The 13,541-nt window shown below is 55.2% G+C and overlaps 1 protein-coding gene across 1 annotated transcript in view; it reads right to left on the bottom strand.

Moving 5' to 3' along the window:
• The window catches only part of LOC121274964 (protein FAM83E-like), a 101,554-nt gene extending 88,372 nt beyond the window's left edge, over positions 1–13,182 (bottom strand). Inside the window, exons 1-2 of the mRNA XM_041182337.1 lie at positions 13,037–13,182; positions 9,088–9,706 (exon numbers count right to left, since the gene is read on the bottom strand). Of these exons, the coding sequence (XP_041038271.1) occupies positions 9,088–9,558 (471 nt within the window). The 5' untranslated portion in view covers positions 9,559–9,706; positions 13,037–13,182. The remainder of the gene's footprint in view (positions 1–9,087; positions 9,707–13,036) is intronic.
• Positions 13,183–13,541: the final 359 nt, after the last annotated feature.

The raw sequence follows: 13,541 nt of genomic DNA, 5'->3' as shown, positions 1-13,541 counted from the left end.
TCTCTCTTTCAGTCCCTCTCTCTCTATTTCAGTCCCTCTCTCTCTCTATCTTTCAGTCCCTCTCTCTCTCTTTCAGTCCCTCTCTCTCTCTCTCTCTTTCAGTCCCTCTCTCTCTCTCTCTCTTTCAGTCCCTCTCTCTCTCTTTCAGTCTCTCTCTCTCTTTCAGTCGCTCTCTCTCTTTCAGTCCCTCTCTCTTTCAGTCCCTCTATCTCTCTCTCTCTTTCAGTTCCTCTCTCTCTCTCTCTCTTTCAGTCCCACTCTCTTTCAGTCCCTCCATCTCTCTCTCTCTTTCAGTCCCTCTCTCTCTCTCTCTTTCAGTCCTTCTCTCTCTCTCCCTCTTTCAATCCCTCTCTCTCTCTTTCAGTCCCTCTCTCTTTCAGTCCCTCTCTCTTTCAGTCCCTCTCTCTCTCTCGCTCTCTCTTTCAGTCCCTCTCTCTCTCTCTCTCTTTTTCAGTCCCTCTCTCTTTCAGTCCCTCTATATCTCTCTGTCTTTCAGTTCCTCTCTCTCTCTCTCTCTTTCAGTCCCACTCTCTTTCAGTCCCTCCATCTCTCTCTCTCTTTCAGTCCCTCACTCTCTCTCTCTCTTTCAGTCCCTCTCTCTCTCTTTCAGTCTCTCTCTCTCTTTCAGTCCCTCTCTCTCTCTCTCTCCCTTTTTCAGTCCCTCTCTCTCTCTCTCTCTTTCAGTCCCTCTATCTCTCTCTGTCTTTCAGTCCCTCTCTCTCTCTCTCTCTTTCAGTCTCTCTCTCTCTTTCAGTCCCTCCATCTCTCTCTCTCTTTCAGTCCCCCTCTCTCTCTCTCTTTCAGTCCCTCTCTCTCTCTTTCAGTCCCTCTCTCTCTCTCTTTCAGTCCCTCTCTCTCTCTCTCTTTCAGTCCCTCTCTCTTTCAGTCCCTCTCTCTCTATTTCAGTCCCTCTCTCTCTATCTTTCAGTCCCTCTCTCTCTCTTTCAGTCCCTCTCTCTCTCTCTCTCTTTCAGTCCCTCTCTCTCTCTCTCTCTTTCAGTCCCTCTCTCTCTCTTTCAGTCTCTCTCTCTCTTTCAGTCGCTCTCTCTCTTTCAGTCCCTCTCTCTTTCAGTCCCTCTCTCTCTCTCTCTCTTTCAGTCCCTCTCTCTTTCAGTCCCTCCATCTCTCTCTCTCTTTCAGTCCCTCTCTCTCTCTCTCTTTCAGTCCTTCTCTCTCTCTCCCTCTTTCAATCCCTCTCTCTCTCTTTCAGTCCCTCTCTCTCTCTCGCTCTCTCTTTCAGTCCCTCTCTCTCTCTCTCTCTTTTTCAGTCCCTCTCTCTTTCAGTCCCTCTATATCTCTCTGTCTTTCAGTTCCTCTCTCTCTCTCTCTCTTTCAGTCCCACTCTCTTTCAGTCCCTCCATCTCTCTCTCTCTTTCAGTCCCTCACTCTCTCTCTCTCTTTCAGTCCCTCTCTCTCTCTTTCAGTCTCTCTCTCTCTTTCAGTCCCTCTCTCTCTCTCTCTCCCTTTTTCAGTCCCTCTCTCTCTCTCTCTCTTTCAGTCCCTCTATCTCTCTCTGTCTTTCAGTCCCTCTCTCTCTCTCTCTCTTTCAGTCTCTCTCTCTCTTTCAGTCCCTCCATCTCTCTCTCTCTTTCAGTCCCTCACTCTCTCTCTCTCTTTCAGTCCCTCTCTCTCTCTTTCAGTCTCTCTCTCTCTTTCAGTCCCTCTCTCTCTCTCTCTCCCTTTTTCAGTCCCTCTCTCTCTCTCTCTCTTTCAGTCCCTCTATCTCTCTCTCTCTTTCAGTCCCTCTCTCTCTCTCTCTTTCAGTCCCTCTCTCTTTCTTTCAGTCCCTCTCTCTCTTTCAGTCGCTCTCTCTCTTTCAGTCCCTCTCTCTCTCTTTCAGTCCCCCTCTCTCTCTCCTTCAGTCCCTCTCTCTCTCTTTCAGTCCCCCTCTCTCTCTCCTTCAGTCCCTCTCTCTCTCTCTCTCTTTCAGTCCCCCTCTCTCTCTCTCTCTTTCAGTCCCTCTCTCTCTCTCTCTCTTTCAGTCCCTCTCTCTCTCTCTCTCTTTTTCAGTCTCTCTCTCTTTCAGTCCCTCTCTCTCTCTCTCTCTTTTTCAGTCTCTCTCTCTTTCAGTCCCTCCATCTCTCTCTCTCTTTCAGTTCCTCTCTCTCTCTCTCTCTTTCAGTCCCACTCTCCTTCAGTCCCTCCATCTCTCTCTCTCTTTCAGTTCCTCTCTCTCTCTCTCTCTTTCAGTCCCTCTCTCTCTCTCTCTCTTTCAGTCCCTCCATCTCTCTCTCTCTTTCAGTTCCTCTCTCTCTCTCTCTCTTTCAGTCCCTCTCTCTCTCTTTCAGTCTCTCTCTCTCTTTCAGTCCCTCTCTCTCTCTCTCTCCCTTTTTCAGTCCCTCTCTCTCTCTCTCTCTTTCAGTCCCTCTATCTCTCTCTGTCTTTCAGTCCCTCTCTCTCTCTCTCTCTTTCAGTCTCTCTCTCTCTTTCAGTCCCTCCATCTCTCTCTCTCTTTCAGTCCCTCTCTCTCTCTCTCTTTCAGTCCCTCTCTCTCTCTTTCAGTCCCTCTCTCTCTCTCTTTCAGTCCCTCTCTCTCTCTCTCTTTCAGTCCCTCTCTCTTTCAGTCCCTCTCTCTCTATTTCAGTCCCTCTCTCTCTATCTTTCAGTCCCTCTCTCTCTCTTTCAGTCCCTCTCTCTCTCTCTCTCTTTCAGTCCCTCTCTCTCTCTCTCTCTTTCAGTCCCTCTCTCTCTCTTTCAGTCTCTCTCTCTCTTTCAGTCGCTCTCTCTCTTTCAGTCCCTCTCTCTTTCAGTCCCTCTCTCTCTCTCTCTCTTTCAGTCCCTCTCTCTTTCAGTCCCTCCATCTCTCTCTCTCTTTCAGTCCCTCTCTCTCTCTCTCTTTCAGTCCTTCTCTCTCTCTCCCTCTTTCAATCCCTCTCTCTCTCTTTCAGTCCCTCTCTCTCTCTCGCTCTCTCTTTCAGTCCCTCTCTCTCTCTCTCTCTTTTTCAGTCCCTCTCTCTTTCAGTCCCTCTATATCTCTCTGTCTTTCAGTTCCTCTCTCTCTCTCTCTCTTTCAGTCCCACTCTCTTTCAGTCCCTCCATCTCTCTCTCTCTTTCAGTCCCTCACTCTCTCTCTCTCTTTCAGTCCCTCTCTCTCTCTTTCAGTCTCTCTCTCTCTTTCAGTCCCTCTCTCTCTCTCTCTCCCTTTTTCAGTCCCTCTCTCTCTCTCTCTCTTTCAGTCCCTCTATCTCTCTCTGTCTTTCAGTCCCTCTCTCTCTCTCTCTCTTTCAGTCTCTCTCTCTCTTTCAGTCCCTCCATCTCTCTCTCTCTTTCAGTCCCTCACTCTCTCTCTCTCTTTCAGTCCCTCTCTCTCTCTTTCAGTCTCTCTCTCTCTTTCAGTCCCTCTCTCTCTCTCTCTCCCTTTTTCAGTCCCTCTCTCTCTCTCTCTCTTTCAGTCCCTCTATCTCTCTCTCTCTTTCAGTCCCTCTCTCTCTCTCTCTTTCAGTCCCTCTCTCTTTCTTTCAGTCCCTCTCTCTCTTTCAGTCGCTCTCTCTCTTTCAGTCCCTCTCTCTCTCTTTCAGTCCCCCTCTCTCTCTCCTTCAGTCCCTCTCTCTCTCTTTCAGTCCCCCTCTCTCTCTCCTTCAGTCCCTCTCTCTCTCTCTCTCTTTCAGTCCCCCTCTCTCTCTCTCTCTTTCAGTCCCTCTCTCTCTCTCTCTCTTTCAGTCCCTCTCTCTCTCTCTCTCTTTTTCAGTCTCTCTCTCTTTCAGTCCCTCTCTCTCTCTCTCTCTTTTTCAGTCTCTCTCTCTTTCAGTCCCTCCATCTCTCTCTCTCTTTCAGTTCCTCTCTCTCTCTCTCTCTTTCAGTCCCACTCTCCTTCAGTCCCTCCATCTCTCTCTCTCTTTCAGTTCCTCTCTCTCTCTCTCTCTTTCAGTCCCTCTCTCTCTCTCTCTCTTTCAGTCCCTCCATCTCTCTCTCTCTTTCAGTTCCTCTCTCTCTCTCTCTCTTTCAGTCCCTCTCTCTCTCTTTCAGTCTCTCTCTCTCTTTCAGTCCCTCTCTCTCTCTCTCTCCCTTTTTCAGTCCCTCTCTCTCTCTCTCTCTTTCAGTCCCTCTATCTCTCTCTGTCTTTCAGTCCCTCTCTCTCTCTCTCTCTTTCAGTCTCTCTCTCTCTTTCAGTCCCTCCATCTCTCTCTCTCTTTCAGTCCCTCTCTCTCTCTCTCTTTCAGTCCCTCTCTCTTTCTTTTAGTCCCTCTCTCTCTTTCAGTCGCTCTCTCTCTTTCAGTCCCTCTCTCTCTCTTTCAGTCCCCCTCTCTCTCTCCTTCAGTCCCTCTCTCTCTCTTTCAGTCCCCCTCTCTCTCTCCTTCAGTCCCTCTCTCTCTCTCTCTCTTTCAGTCCCCCTCTCTCTCTCTCTCTTTCAGTCCCTCTCTCTCTCTCTCTCTTTCAGTCCCTCTCTCTCTCTCTCTCTTTTTCAGTCTCTCTCTCTTTCAGTCCCTCTCTCTCTCTCTCTCTTTTTCAGTCTCTCTCTCTTTCAGTCCCTCCATCTCTCTCTCTCTTTCAGTTCCTCTCTCTCTCTCTCTCTTTCAGTCCCACTCTCCTTCAGTCCCTCCATCTCTCTCTCTCTTTCAGTTCCTCTCTCTCTCTCTCTCTTTCAGTCCCTCTCTCTCTCTCTCTCTCTTTCAGTCCCTCCATCTCTCTCTCTCTTTCAGTTCCTCTCTCTCTCTCTCTTTCAGTCCCTCTCTCTCTCTTTCAGTCCCTCTCTCTCTCTCTCTGTCTCTCTCACAACACCTGACATTATTTGCATACAGGTACATTGTTTACATAACTTGCTGGGAGACTTGCTGAAAATATTTAACCACAGGATGAGAATGAATCAGCCGGCCTGAGGGACTGTGACTTCCAGGATGAGGTACACAGCCCGCACTGCACAAGTCAAGGCAGCTGACAAAAAGGACCTGCATTTCTCAAGCGCCCGTCACCTCCTCGTGAGCTCCACAAGGGAGTCACAGCCGAGGAGGGGGCTCTCTCTCTCTGACGCACGTGCTCAGTGCTGTCGTGCCGGGGGCCCGGCAGCCGAGGAGCGCACAGCAAGATCCCGCATGCGGCATCGCTGATAGTGACCCAGCTCATCAGTTTGTTTCGCTGATGTCGGCTGATGGGGTAAATCCTGGGCCCCAGGACACCGGGGGGTGACTGCTCCCTACACTCCGACAGTGCAGCACTCCCTCAGCACTGACCCTCCGACAGTGCAGCACTCCCTCAGTACTGACCCTCTGACAGTGCAGCACTCCCTCAGTACTGACCCTCTGACAGTGCAGCACTCCTTCAGTACTGACCCTCCGACAGTGCAGCACTCCCTCAGTACTGACCCTCCGACAGTGCAGCACTCCCTCAGCACTGACCCTCCGACAGTGCAGCACTCCCTCAGCACTGACCCTCTGACAGTGCAGCACTCCCTCAGCACTGGCCCTCTGACAGTGCAGCACTCCCTCAGTGCTGACCCTCTGACAGTGCAGCACTCCCTCAGTACTGACCCTCTGACCGTGCAGCACTCCCTCAGTACTGACCCTCTGACAGTGCGGCACTCCCTCAGTACTGACCCTCCGACAGTGCGGCACTCCCTCAGTACTGACCCTCTGACAGTGCAGCACTCCCTCAGTACAGACCCTCTGACAGCGCAGCACTCCCTCAGTACTGACCCTCCGACAGTGCAGCACTCCCTCAGTACTGACCCTCTGACAGTGCAGCACTCCCTCAGTACTGACCCTCTGACAGTGCAGCACTCCCTCAGTACTGACCCTCTGACAGTGCAGCACTCCCTCAGTACTGACCCTCTGACAGTGCAGCACTCCCTCAGTACTGACCCTCTGACAGTGCAGCACTCCCTCAGTACTGACCCTCTGACAGTGCAGCACTCCCTCAGTACTGACCCTCTGACAGTGCAGCACTCCCTCAGTACTGACCCTCTGACAGTGCAGCACTCCCTCAGTACTGACCCTCTGACAGTGCAGCACTCCCTCAGTACTGACCCTCTGACAGTGCAGCACTCCCTCAGTACTGACCCTCTGACAGTGCAGCACTCCCTCAGTACTGACCCTCCGACAGTGCAGCACTCCCTCAGTACTGACCCTCCGACAGTGCAGCACTCCCTCAGCACTGACCCTCCGACAGTGCAGCACTCCCTCAGCACTGACCCTCTGACAGTGCAGCACTCCCTCAGTACTGACCCTCTGACAGTGCAGCACTCCCTCAGTGCTGACCCTCTGACAGTGCAGCACTCCCTCAGTACTGACCCTCTGACAGTGCAGCACTCCCTCAGTACTGACCCTCTGACAGTGCGGCACTCCCTCAGTACTGACCCTCCGACAGTGCAGCACTCCCTCAGCACTGACCCTCCGACAGTGCAGCACTCCCTCAGTACTGACCCTCCGACAGTGCAGCACTCCCTCAGCACTGACCCTCCGACAGTGCAGCACTCCCTCAGCACTGACCCTCCGACAGTGCAGCACTCCCTCAGTACTGACCCTCCGACAGTGCAGCACTCCCTCAGTACTCACACTCTGACAGTGCAGTATTTCCTCAGTACTGACCCTCTGACAGTGCAGCACTCACTCAGTACTGACCCTCTGACAGTGCAGCGCTCCCTCAGTACTGACCCTCTGACAGTGCAGCACTCCCTCAGTACTGACCCTCCGACAGTGCAGTATTTCCTCAGTACTGACCCTCTGACAGTGCAGCACTCCCTCAGTACTGACCCTCTGACAGTGCGGCACTCCCTCAGTACTGACCCTCCGACAGTGCAGTATTTCCTCAGTACTGACCCTCTGACAGTGCAGCACTCCCTCAGTACTGACCCTCTGACAGTGCAGCACTCACTCAGTACTGACCCTCTGACAGTGCAGCACTCCCTCAGTACTGACCCTCTGACAGTGCGGCACTCCCTCAGTACTGACCCTCCGACAGTGCAGCACTCCCTCAGCACTGACCCTCCGACAGTGCAGCACTCCCTCAGTACTGACCCTCAGACAGTGCAGCACTCCCTCAGCACTGACCCTCTGACTGTGCAGTGCTCCCTCAGTACTGACCCTCTGACTGTGCAGCACTCCCTCAGTACTGACCCTCCGACAGTGCGGCACTCCCTCAGTACTGACACCGAGCAGGATACTGAGCTGGGATTATGAAGATTAATTCAGAAACTCCCTCCTGGGTATCTGTTATTCTATATATAAACCACCCCGAACCCCTCGATTAGATTCCAGTCTGTAACTCACAGGATCACAGAATCACAGTGCAGAAGAGGCTCTTCGGCCCATCGAGTCTGCGCCGACCCTGTGAGAAACACCTGACCTACCTCCCTAATCCCATTGACCAGCACTTGGCCCCATCGCCTTGAATGTTTATGAGGTGCCAAGCGCTCAACCAGGTGCTTTTTAAAGGATGTGAGGCTAACCCAACTCCAACACCCTCCCAGGCAGCGCATTCCAGACCCTCCCCATCCTCTGGGTAAAAAAGCTTCTCCTCACATCCTCCCTAAACCTCCTGCCCCCCTCACCTTGAAATTATGTCCCCCTCGTGACTGACCCTTCAACTAAGGGGGACAGCTGCTCCCTATCCACCCTGTCCATGCCCCTCATAATCTTGTACACCTCGATCAGGTCGCCCCTCAGTCTTCTCTGCTCCAACAAAAACAACCCAAGTCTATCCAAACCTCTCTTCATAACTTAAATGTTTCATCCCAGGCAACATCCTGGTGAATCTCCTCTGCACCCCCTCCAGTGCAATCACATCCTTCCTATAATGTGGCGACCAGAACTGCACACGGTACTCCAGTCCCAGTGGAAAAAAAAACTCAACTGTGATTGGTTAAACATGCGTCACACACGAATTCGGAGCAGGAGTCGGCCACTCGGCCCCTCTAACCTGCTGCCCCATTCAATAAGATGGTGGCTGATCCGATTGTCCCCTCAACCCCACATTCCCGCCTCCCTACCGCCCCCCCCTACCCGATAACCTGTCACCCCCTTGTGAATCCAGAATTTATCCACCCCGGCCTTCAAAATATTCAAAGTCTCTGCTTCCACCTCCTGTTGAGGGAGAGAGTTCCAAAGACTCACCACCCTCGGAGAGAGAACATTTCCCCTCCTCTCTGTCCTAATTGGGTAACCCCTTATTTTTAAACAGTGACCCCCCCCTCCTCGTTCTAGATTCTCCCACAAGAGGAAACCTCTTCTCCACATCCCCCCCTGTCCAAGACCCCTCAGGATCTTAAACGTTTCAATCGAGTCGCCTCTCACTCTTCTAAACTCCAGCGGATACGAGCCTAACCTGTCCGACCTTCCCTCATAAAACAGGCCGCGCATTCCTGGTGTTAGTCTGGTAAACCTTCTCTGAACTGCTCCCAACGCCGTTACATCCTTCCTTAAATAAGGAGACCAATACTGTCCACAACACTCCAGATATGGGGGCATGAGCAGGTTTAGCGGCCGTAAAATTGGATGAATTCTCAGGCCCAGATGAGATGTATCTCAGGCAGAGGTCGGTGGGAGTCTGGAACTCACTGCCTGAAATGGTGGTTGCGTCAGAAACTCTCGTAACGTTTAAGAAGTATTCGGATATTCACTTGCGTTGCCATAGCCTCCCAGGGCTATGAGCCAGGCGCTGGAAAATGCAATTAGTGTCGTCGGATCTTTGTTGACTGATGAGAACACGATGGGATGAATGGCCTCCTGCTGTGCTGTAAACGTCTATGAGTCTACGTGGCCTCACCAGTGCCCTGTACAACTGAAGCATAACCTCCCTACATTTGTATTCAATTCCCCCTCACAATAAACGATAATATTCTATTAGCTTCCTAATTACTCGCTGTATCTGCACACTAACCTTTTGTGACTCATGCACTAGGACACCCAGATCCCTCTGTACCTCAGAGCTCTGCAATCTCTCCCCATTTAGATAATACTCTTCACACTAACCTTTTGTGACTCATGCACTAGGACACCCAGATCCCTCTGCACCTCAGAGCTCTGCAATCTCTCACCATTTAAATAATACTCTTCACACTAACCTTTTGTGACTCATGCACTAGGACACCCAGATCCCTCTGTACCTCTCAGAGCTCTGCAATCTCTCCCCATTTAGATAACACTCTTCACCTACCTGGTTTGCCTTCTGCAGAAGCTTCCGTATGACCTCCTTGATGGTCGGCGTGTTCTCCATGGGCGGGTGGGTGTAGACGGTGACCCGGGTGATGCCCCTCCACATGCCCGTCTCCGGCCAGCCCAGGGCGAGGTAGGGGGCCTGGGTGTCCGACTTGACAGGCCAGTAGGTGAGGGAGAGGTCCTGGCCCTTCTCGCTGCCCTCCTCCCCCTCCCCCTCCCCAGGCCCCGCTGCCCCCATGCCGTGTCGGTAGTCCTCGGCGCTGGCGTGGATGCGGCGGGCTTCCTCGGCGGACAGGAAGGGGCGGAGGCCCTCCCGCTTGACGCACTGGTGGAAAGCCCCCAGGCCCTCGCCCATGAGGGCCTCCAGGGCGTGGCGCTGCCTCTCGCAGTAGACGAACTGGGGGAAGCACTCCGAGAGCTGGACGTTGACGTTGTCCTCCTCCAGGCACTCCAGCTGCGACGCGGCCATGGCGCCCGGCTATTCGCCCGCGGAAGGCTTCGCGGGCCGGGTCTCCTCCTCCTCCCCACCCACCCTGGCGGGAGTGGAGGCCCAGCCGCTCGCCCCCTGCGCCTCGGGGATCCCCGGCACGTTCCTGCCCTCACCTCAGTGAAGCGACCTTGGCGGACAAGCACAGAGAGAGAGAGATAGAGAGAGAGAGAGAGATGGAGAAGGTTAATCGCTGCGTCCAGTAGCTCCATCCCCCCCTCCCTCACTTCCCACTCCAGCCGTGTCCATTCTGACCTCCTCCCCACAAATTCACCTCCTCCCTAACTCCACCCATGATCCCCCCCCCCAGACCCGCTCCACGAGATCGCTGACCCCACACCGGGTCCCGGTCCAGCAACGCCTCCACTTTCAAATTCTCCTCCTCCTGTTCAAATCCCTCCCTCCCTTACCCCCTCCCTCCATATCTCTGTAACCTCCTCCAGCCCCTACAATTCTCATCCTCCTGTTCAAATCCCTCCCTCACCCCCTCCCTCCCTATCTCTGTAACCTCCTCCAGCCCCTACAATTCTCATCCTCCTGTTCAAATCCCTCCCTCACCCCCCTCCCTCCCTATCTCTGTAACCTCCTCCAGCCCCTACAATTCTCATCCTACTGTTCAAATCCCTCCCTCACCCCCTCCCTCCCTATCTCTGTAACCTCCTCCAGCCCCTACAATTCTCATCCTCCTGTTCAAATCCCTCCCTCACCCCCTCCCTCCCTATCTCTGTAACCTCCTCCAGCCCCTACAATTCTCATCCTCCTGTTCAAATCCCTCCCTCACCCCCTCCCTCCCTATCTCTGTAACCTCCTCCAGCCCCTACAATTCTCACCCTCCTGTTCAAATCCCTCCCTGTCCAGGGGAGACAGGGTCAATCGAGTGGTTAGGATCTGGAACACACTGTCTAAGAGTGTGGAGGAGACAGGGTCAATCGAGTGGTTAGGATCTGGAACGCACTGTCTGAGAGTGTGGGGGAGACAGGGTCAATCGAGTGGTTAGGATCTGGGACGTGCTGTCTGAGAGTGTGGGGGAGACAGGGTCAATCGAGTGGTTAGGATCTGGAACGCACTGGGAGTGTGGGGGAGACAGGGTCAATCGAGTGGTTAGGATCTGGGACGTGCTGTCTGAGAGTGTGGGGGAGACAGGGTCAATCGAGTGGTTAGGATCTGGAACGCACTGGGAGTGTGGGGGAGACAGGGTCAATCGAGTGGTTAGGATCTGGAACGTGCTGTCTGAGAGAGTGGGGGAGACAGGGTCAATCGAGTGGTTAGGATCTGGAACGTGCTGTCTGAGAGAGTGGGGGAGACAGGGTCAATCGAGTGGTTAGGATCTGGAACGCACTGTCTGAGAGAGTGGGGGAGACAGGGTCAATCGAGTGGTTAGGATCTGGAACGCACTGTCTGGGAGTGTGGGGGAGACAGGGTCAATCGAGTGGTTAGGATCTGGAACGTGCTGTCTGAGAGAGTGGGGGAGACAGGGTCAATCGAGTGGTTAGGATCTGGAACACACTGTCTGAGAGAGTGGGGGAGACAGGGTCAATCGAGTGGTTAGGATCTGGAACGCACTGTCTGAGAGTGTGGGGGAGACAGGGTCAATCGAGTGGTTAGGATCTGGAACGCACTGTCTGAGAGTGTGGGGGAGACAGGGTCAATCGAGTGGTTAGGATCTGGAACGCACTGTCTGAGAGTGTGGGGGAGACAGGGTCAATCGAGGCGGACGAGAGGGAATGGGGTCGCTCTCTGAGAGAGGAGAGTGGGCAAGTTAACAGGGAGAAGGGCTGCGGGGGAAGTCGGGGGGGGCGCGCAGTGGGACTGGGTGAACGTCTCACTCAGAGACCGGGGCAGACTTGAGGGGCCGAATGGCCTCCTCTTGTTGGGTGGGGGCGTTGGATAGTATTTACGAGGCTGGAACCCTCTCCTGCCAGGAGTGCAATTGCGTGTGAGCCTGCCAGTTGTGGCCTAAGCCACAGGTATCTTCACCTGACAGGTCTTCTCATGTCTGGCATTGCAACAGTGCCGAACAGCGAGTCAGCGCTCCCCCACCGCAGGAGTGCAGCATTTCCCCCCCTGGGAACTGAACGAGGAATCCCGTTCACCCCCCTATCTCCCCGCGCTCGCTGACCCACACGGGCTCAGATCCTGATGTTCAAATCCCTCCTCCCTCACCCCCCTCCCTCCCTATCTCTGTAACCTCCTCCAGCCCCTACAATTCTCGTCCTCCTGTTCAAATCCCTCCCTCACCCCCCTCCCTCCCTCCCTATCTCTGTAACTTCCTCCTACAACCCTCTGGGGTCTCTGCTCTCCTCCGATTCCAGCTTCTCGAGCGACCCCTTGAAAAAATCCAATGGGGCCAATTTAGGGTGGGAGGGTGGGTGCGAAATTCAGGAGTAGAGGAGGTGGGGGGGTCGAAGGCGGAACTCGCTCCCACAGGGAGAGCATCGAGGTGGATAGCAGAGATACATTGGAGTAGGAGGGTTGGGGTGAGGGGTAGGGGGTTGTTGGGGGGGGCGGAGGGAGGGGGCGTGCGAGCTGGATAAACACAGTGGGGGGGGGGGTGGGGAGGAAAGAGCAGAAGGGTCTTTGGACGGAGTTGGGCGCACAGGCGACAGAAGAAGGGGGTTGGTCGGGACGCGCTAGGCTGGCAAGAGTCGGATGGGCCGAGCGGCCTGTTGGTGGGGGCCCGTGAATTCGGCACTGCCCTCCCCCCCTCCCCTCGGGTGTCGATCTCGCTCCGACTCCCCACCTCCATTCCCACCCCACCCCCGGAACCAGCTCCCTCTCCTCCGCGCCGCCCCCCACAGTCGATCAGCCCTCCCCCTTTCAATCACACCCACACCCCACCCCCCAATCCCAGACTAAATTTCACCTCGCGGAGCGTCCACAGCAGCCCTGAAACACCCTCTGCTTCCCTCCCTCCGTCTCCCTCTCTCCCTCTCCCTCTCCTCCGAGCCGCCCGCCACAGTCGATCAGCAGCCCCCTTTTCAATCGCGCCCCCCACCACTCCCGTCCCGGACTACAGTCCACCTCACGGAGCGTCCGCAGCTGCCCACGACGCCACCCTCCGCTTCCCTCCCTCCGTCTCCCTCTCCTCTGCGCCGCCCCCCACAGTCGATCAGCCCCCCTTTCAATCGCGCCACCCCCCCCCCCCACCCAACCACCCCCCCCCCACCCCGTCCCGGACTACAGTCCACCTCGCGGAGCGTCCGCAGCAGCCCCCACCCCCGAGACCACCCCCCACTTCCCTCCCTCCATCTCCCTCTCCTCTGCGCCACCCCCCACAGTCGATCAGCCCCCCCTTTCGATGGCGCCCCCTCCCACCACCCCCAACCTCCCCCCCCACCCCGTCCCGGACTACAGTCCACCTCGCGGAGTGTCCGCAGCAGCCCCCCCCCACCCCCCCGAGGCCACCCTCCGCTTCCCTCCCTCCCTCCCTCTCTCCCTCCCTCGTCTCCCTCACTCTCACCAGTCCTGATGAACACCAGCTCGCTGAGTCTCGCTCCGACAGCTGCTTCCCAGGAACCTGTCGGTCCAGTTTTGTCGTCAAAGGGCTTCTCCCCGACAACCCGGCGGTTTAGCTAAAAGAGAAGGTTGGGGGTGGGGGGTGGGGGCGGTGGGTGGTGGGGGTGGTGGAAAATAAGTACAATCTGATTCCGAGAGGGGTCCTGCCGGAGCTTGTAATCCTTCCCCCTCCTCCTTCCTGGACCGCCTGTCTCCGTAGAGGCTCAGGTACGAGCAGGTAGCACACGTTGTGGAATCACCACACTCTCTCCGAGACCAACCCTTGCAGCCTGCACACTCCGGCTGTCCGCCGGAGATAAGAGTCAGCTGATCAGCCCTTAAAGGCGTCACTCATTAAAGGGGCCGCGCCCCCATCGCCTGCCCGACCTGTCTCTCCGCAGTGCCGCGGCCAGAGTCCTGACACTGGACACCGAGAACCGCCCGGCCGCCTTCGACCGGCGGGGTGGGTT

The sequence above is a fragment of the Carcharodon carcharias genome (genome assembly GCF_017639515.1).
Source record: "Carcharodon carcharias isolate sCarCar2 chromosome 39 unlocalized genomic scaffold, sCarCar2.pri SUPER_39_unloc_3, whole genome shotgun sequence".
NCBI lineage: Eukaryota > Metazoa > Chordata > Chondrichthyes > Lamniformes > Lamnidae > Carcharodon > Carcharodon carcharias.
This window is presented reverse-complemented; position numbering and strand designations above follow the sequence as displayed.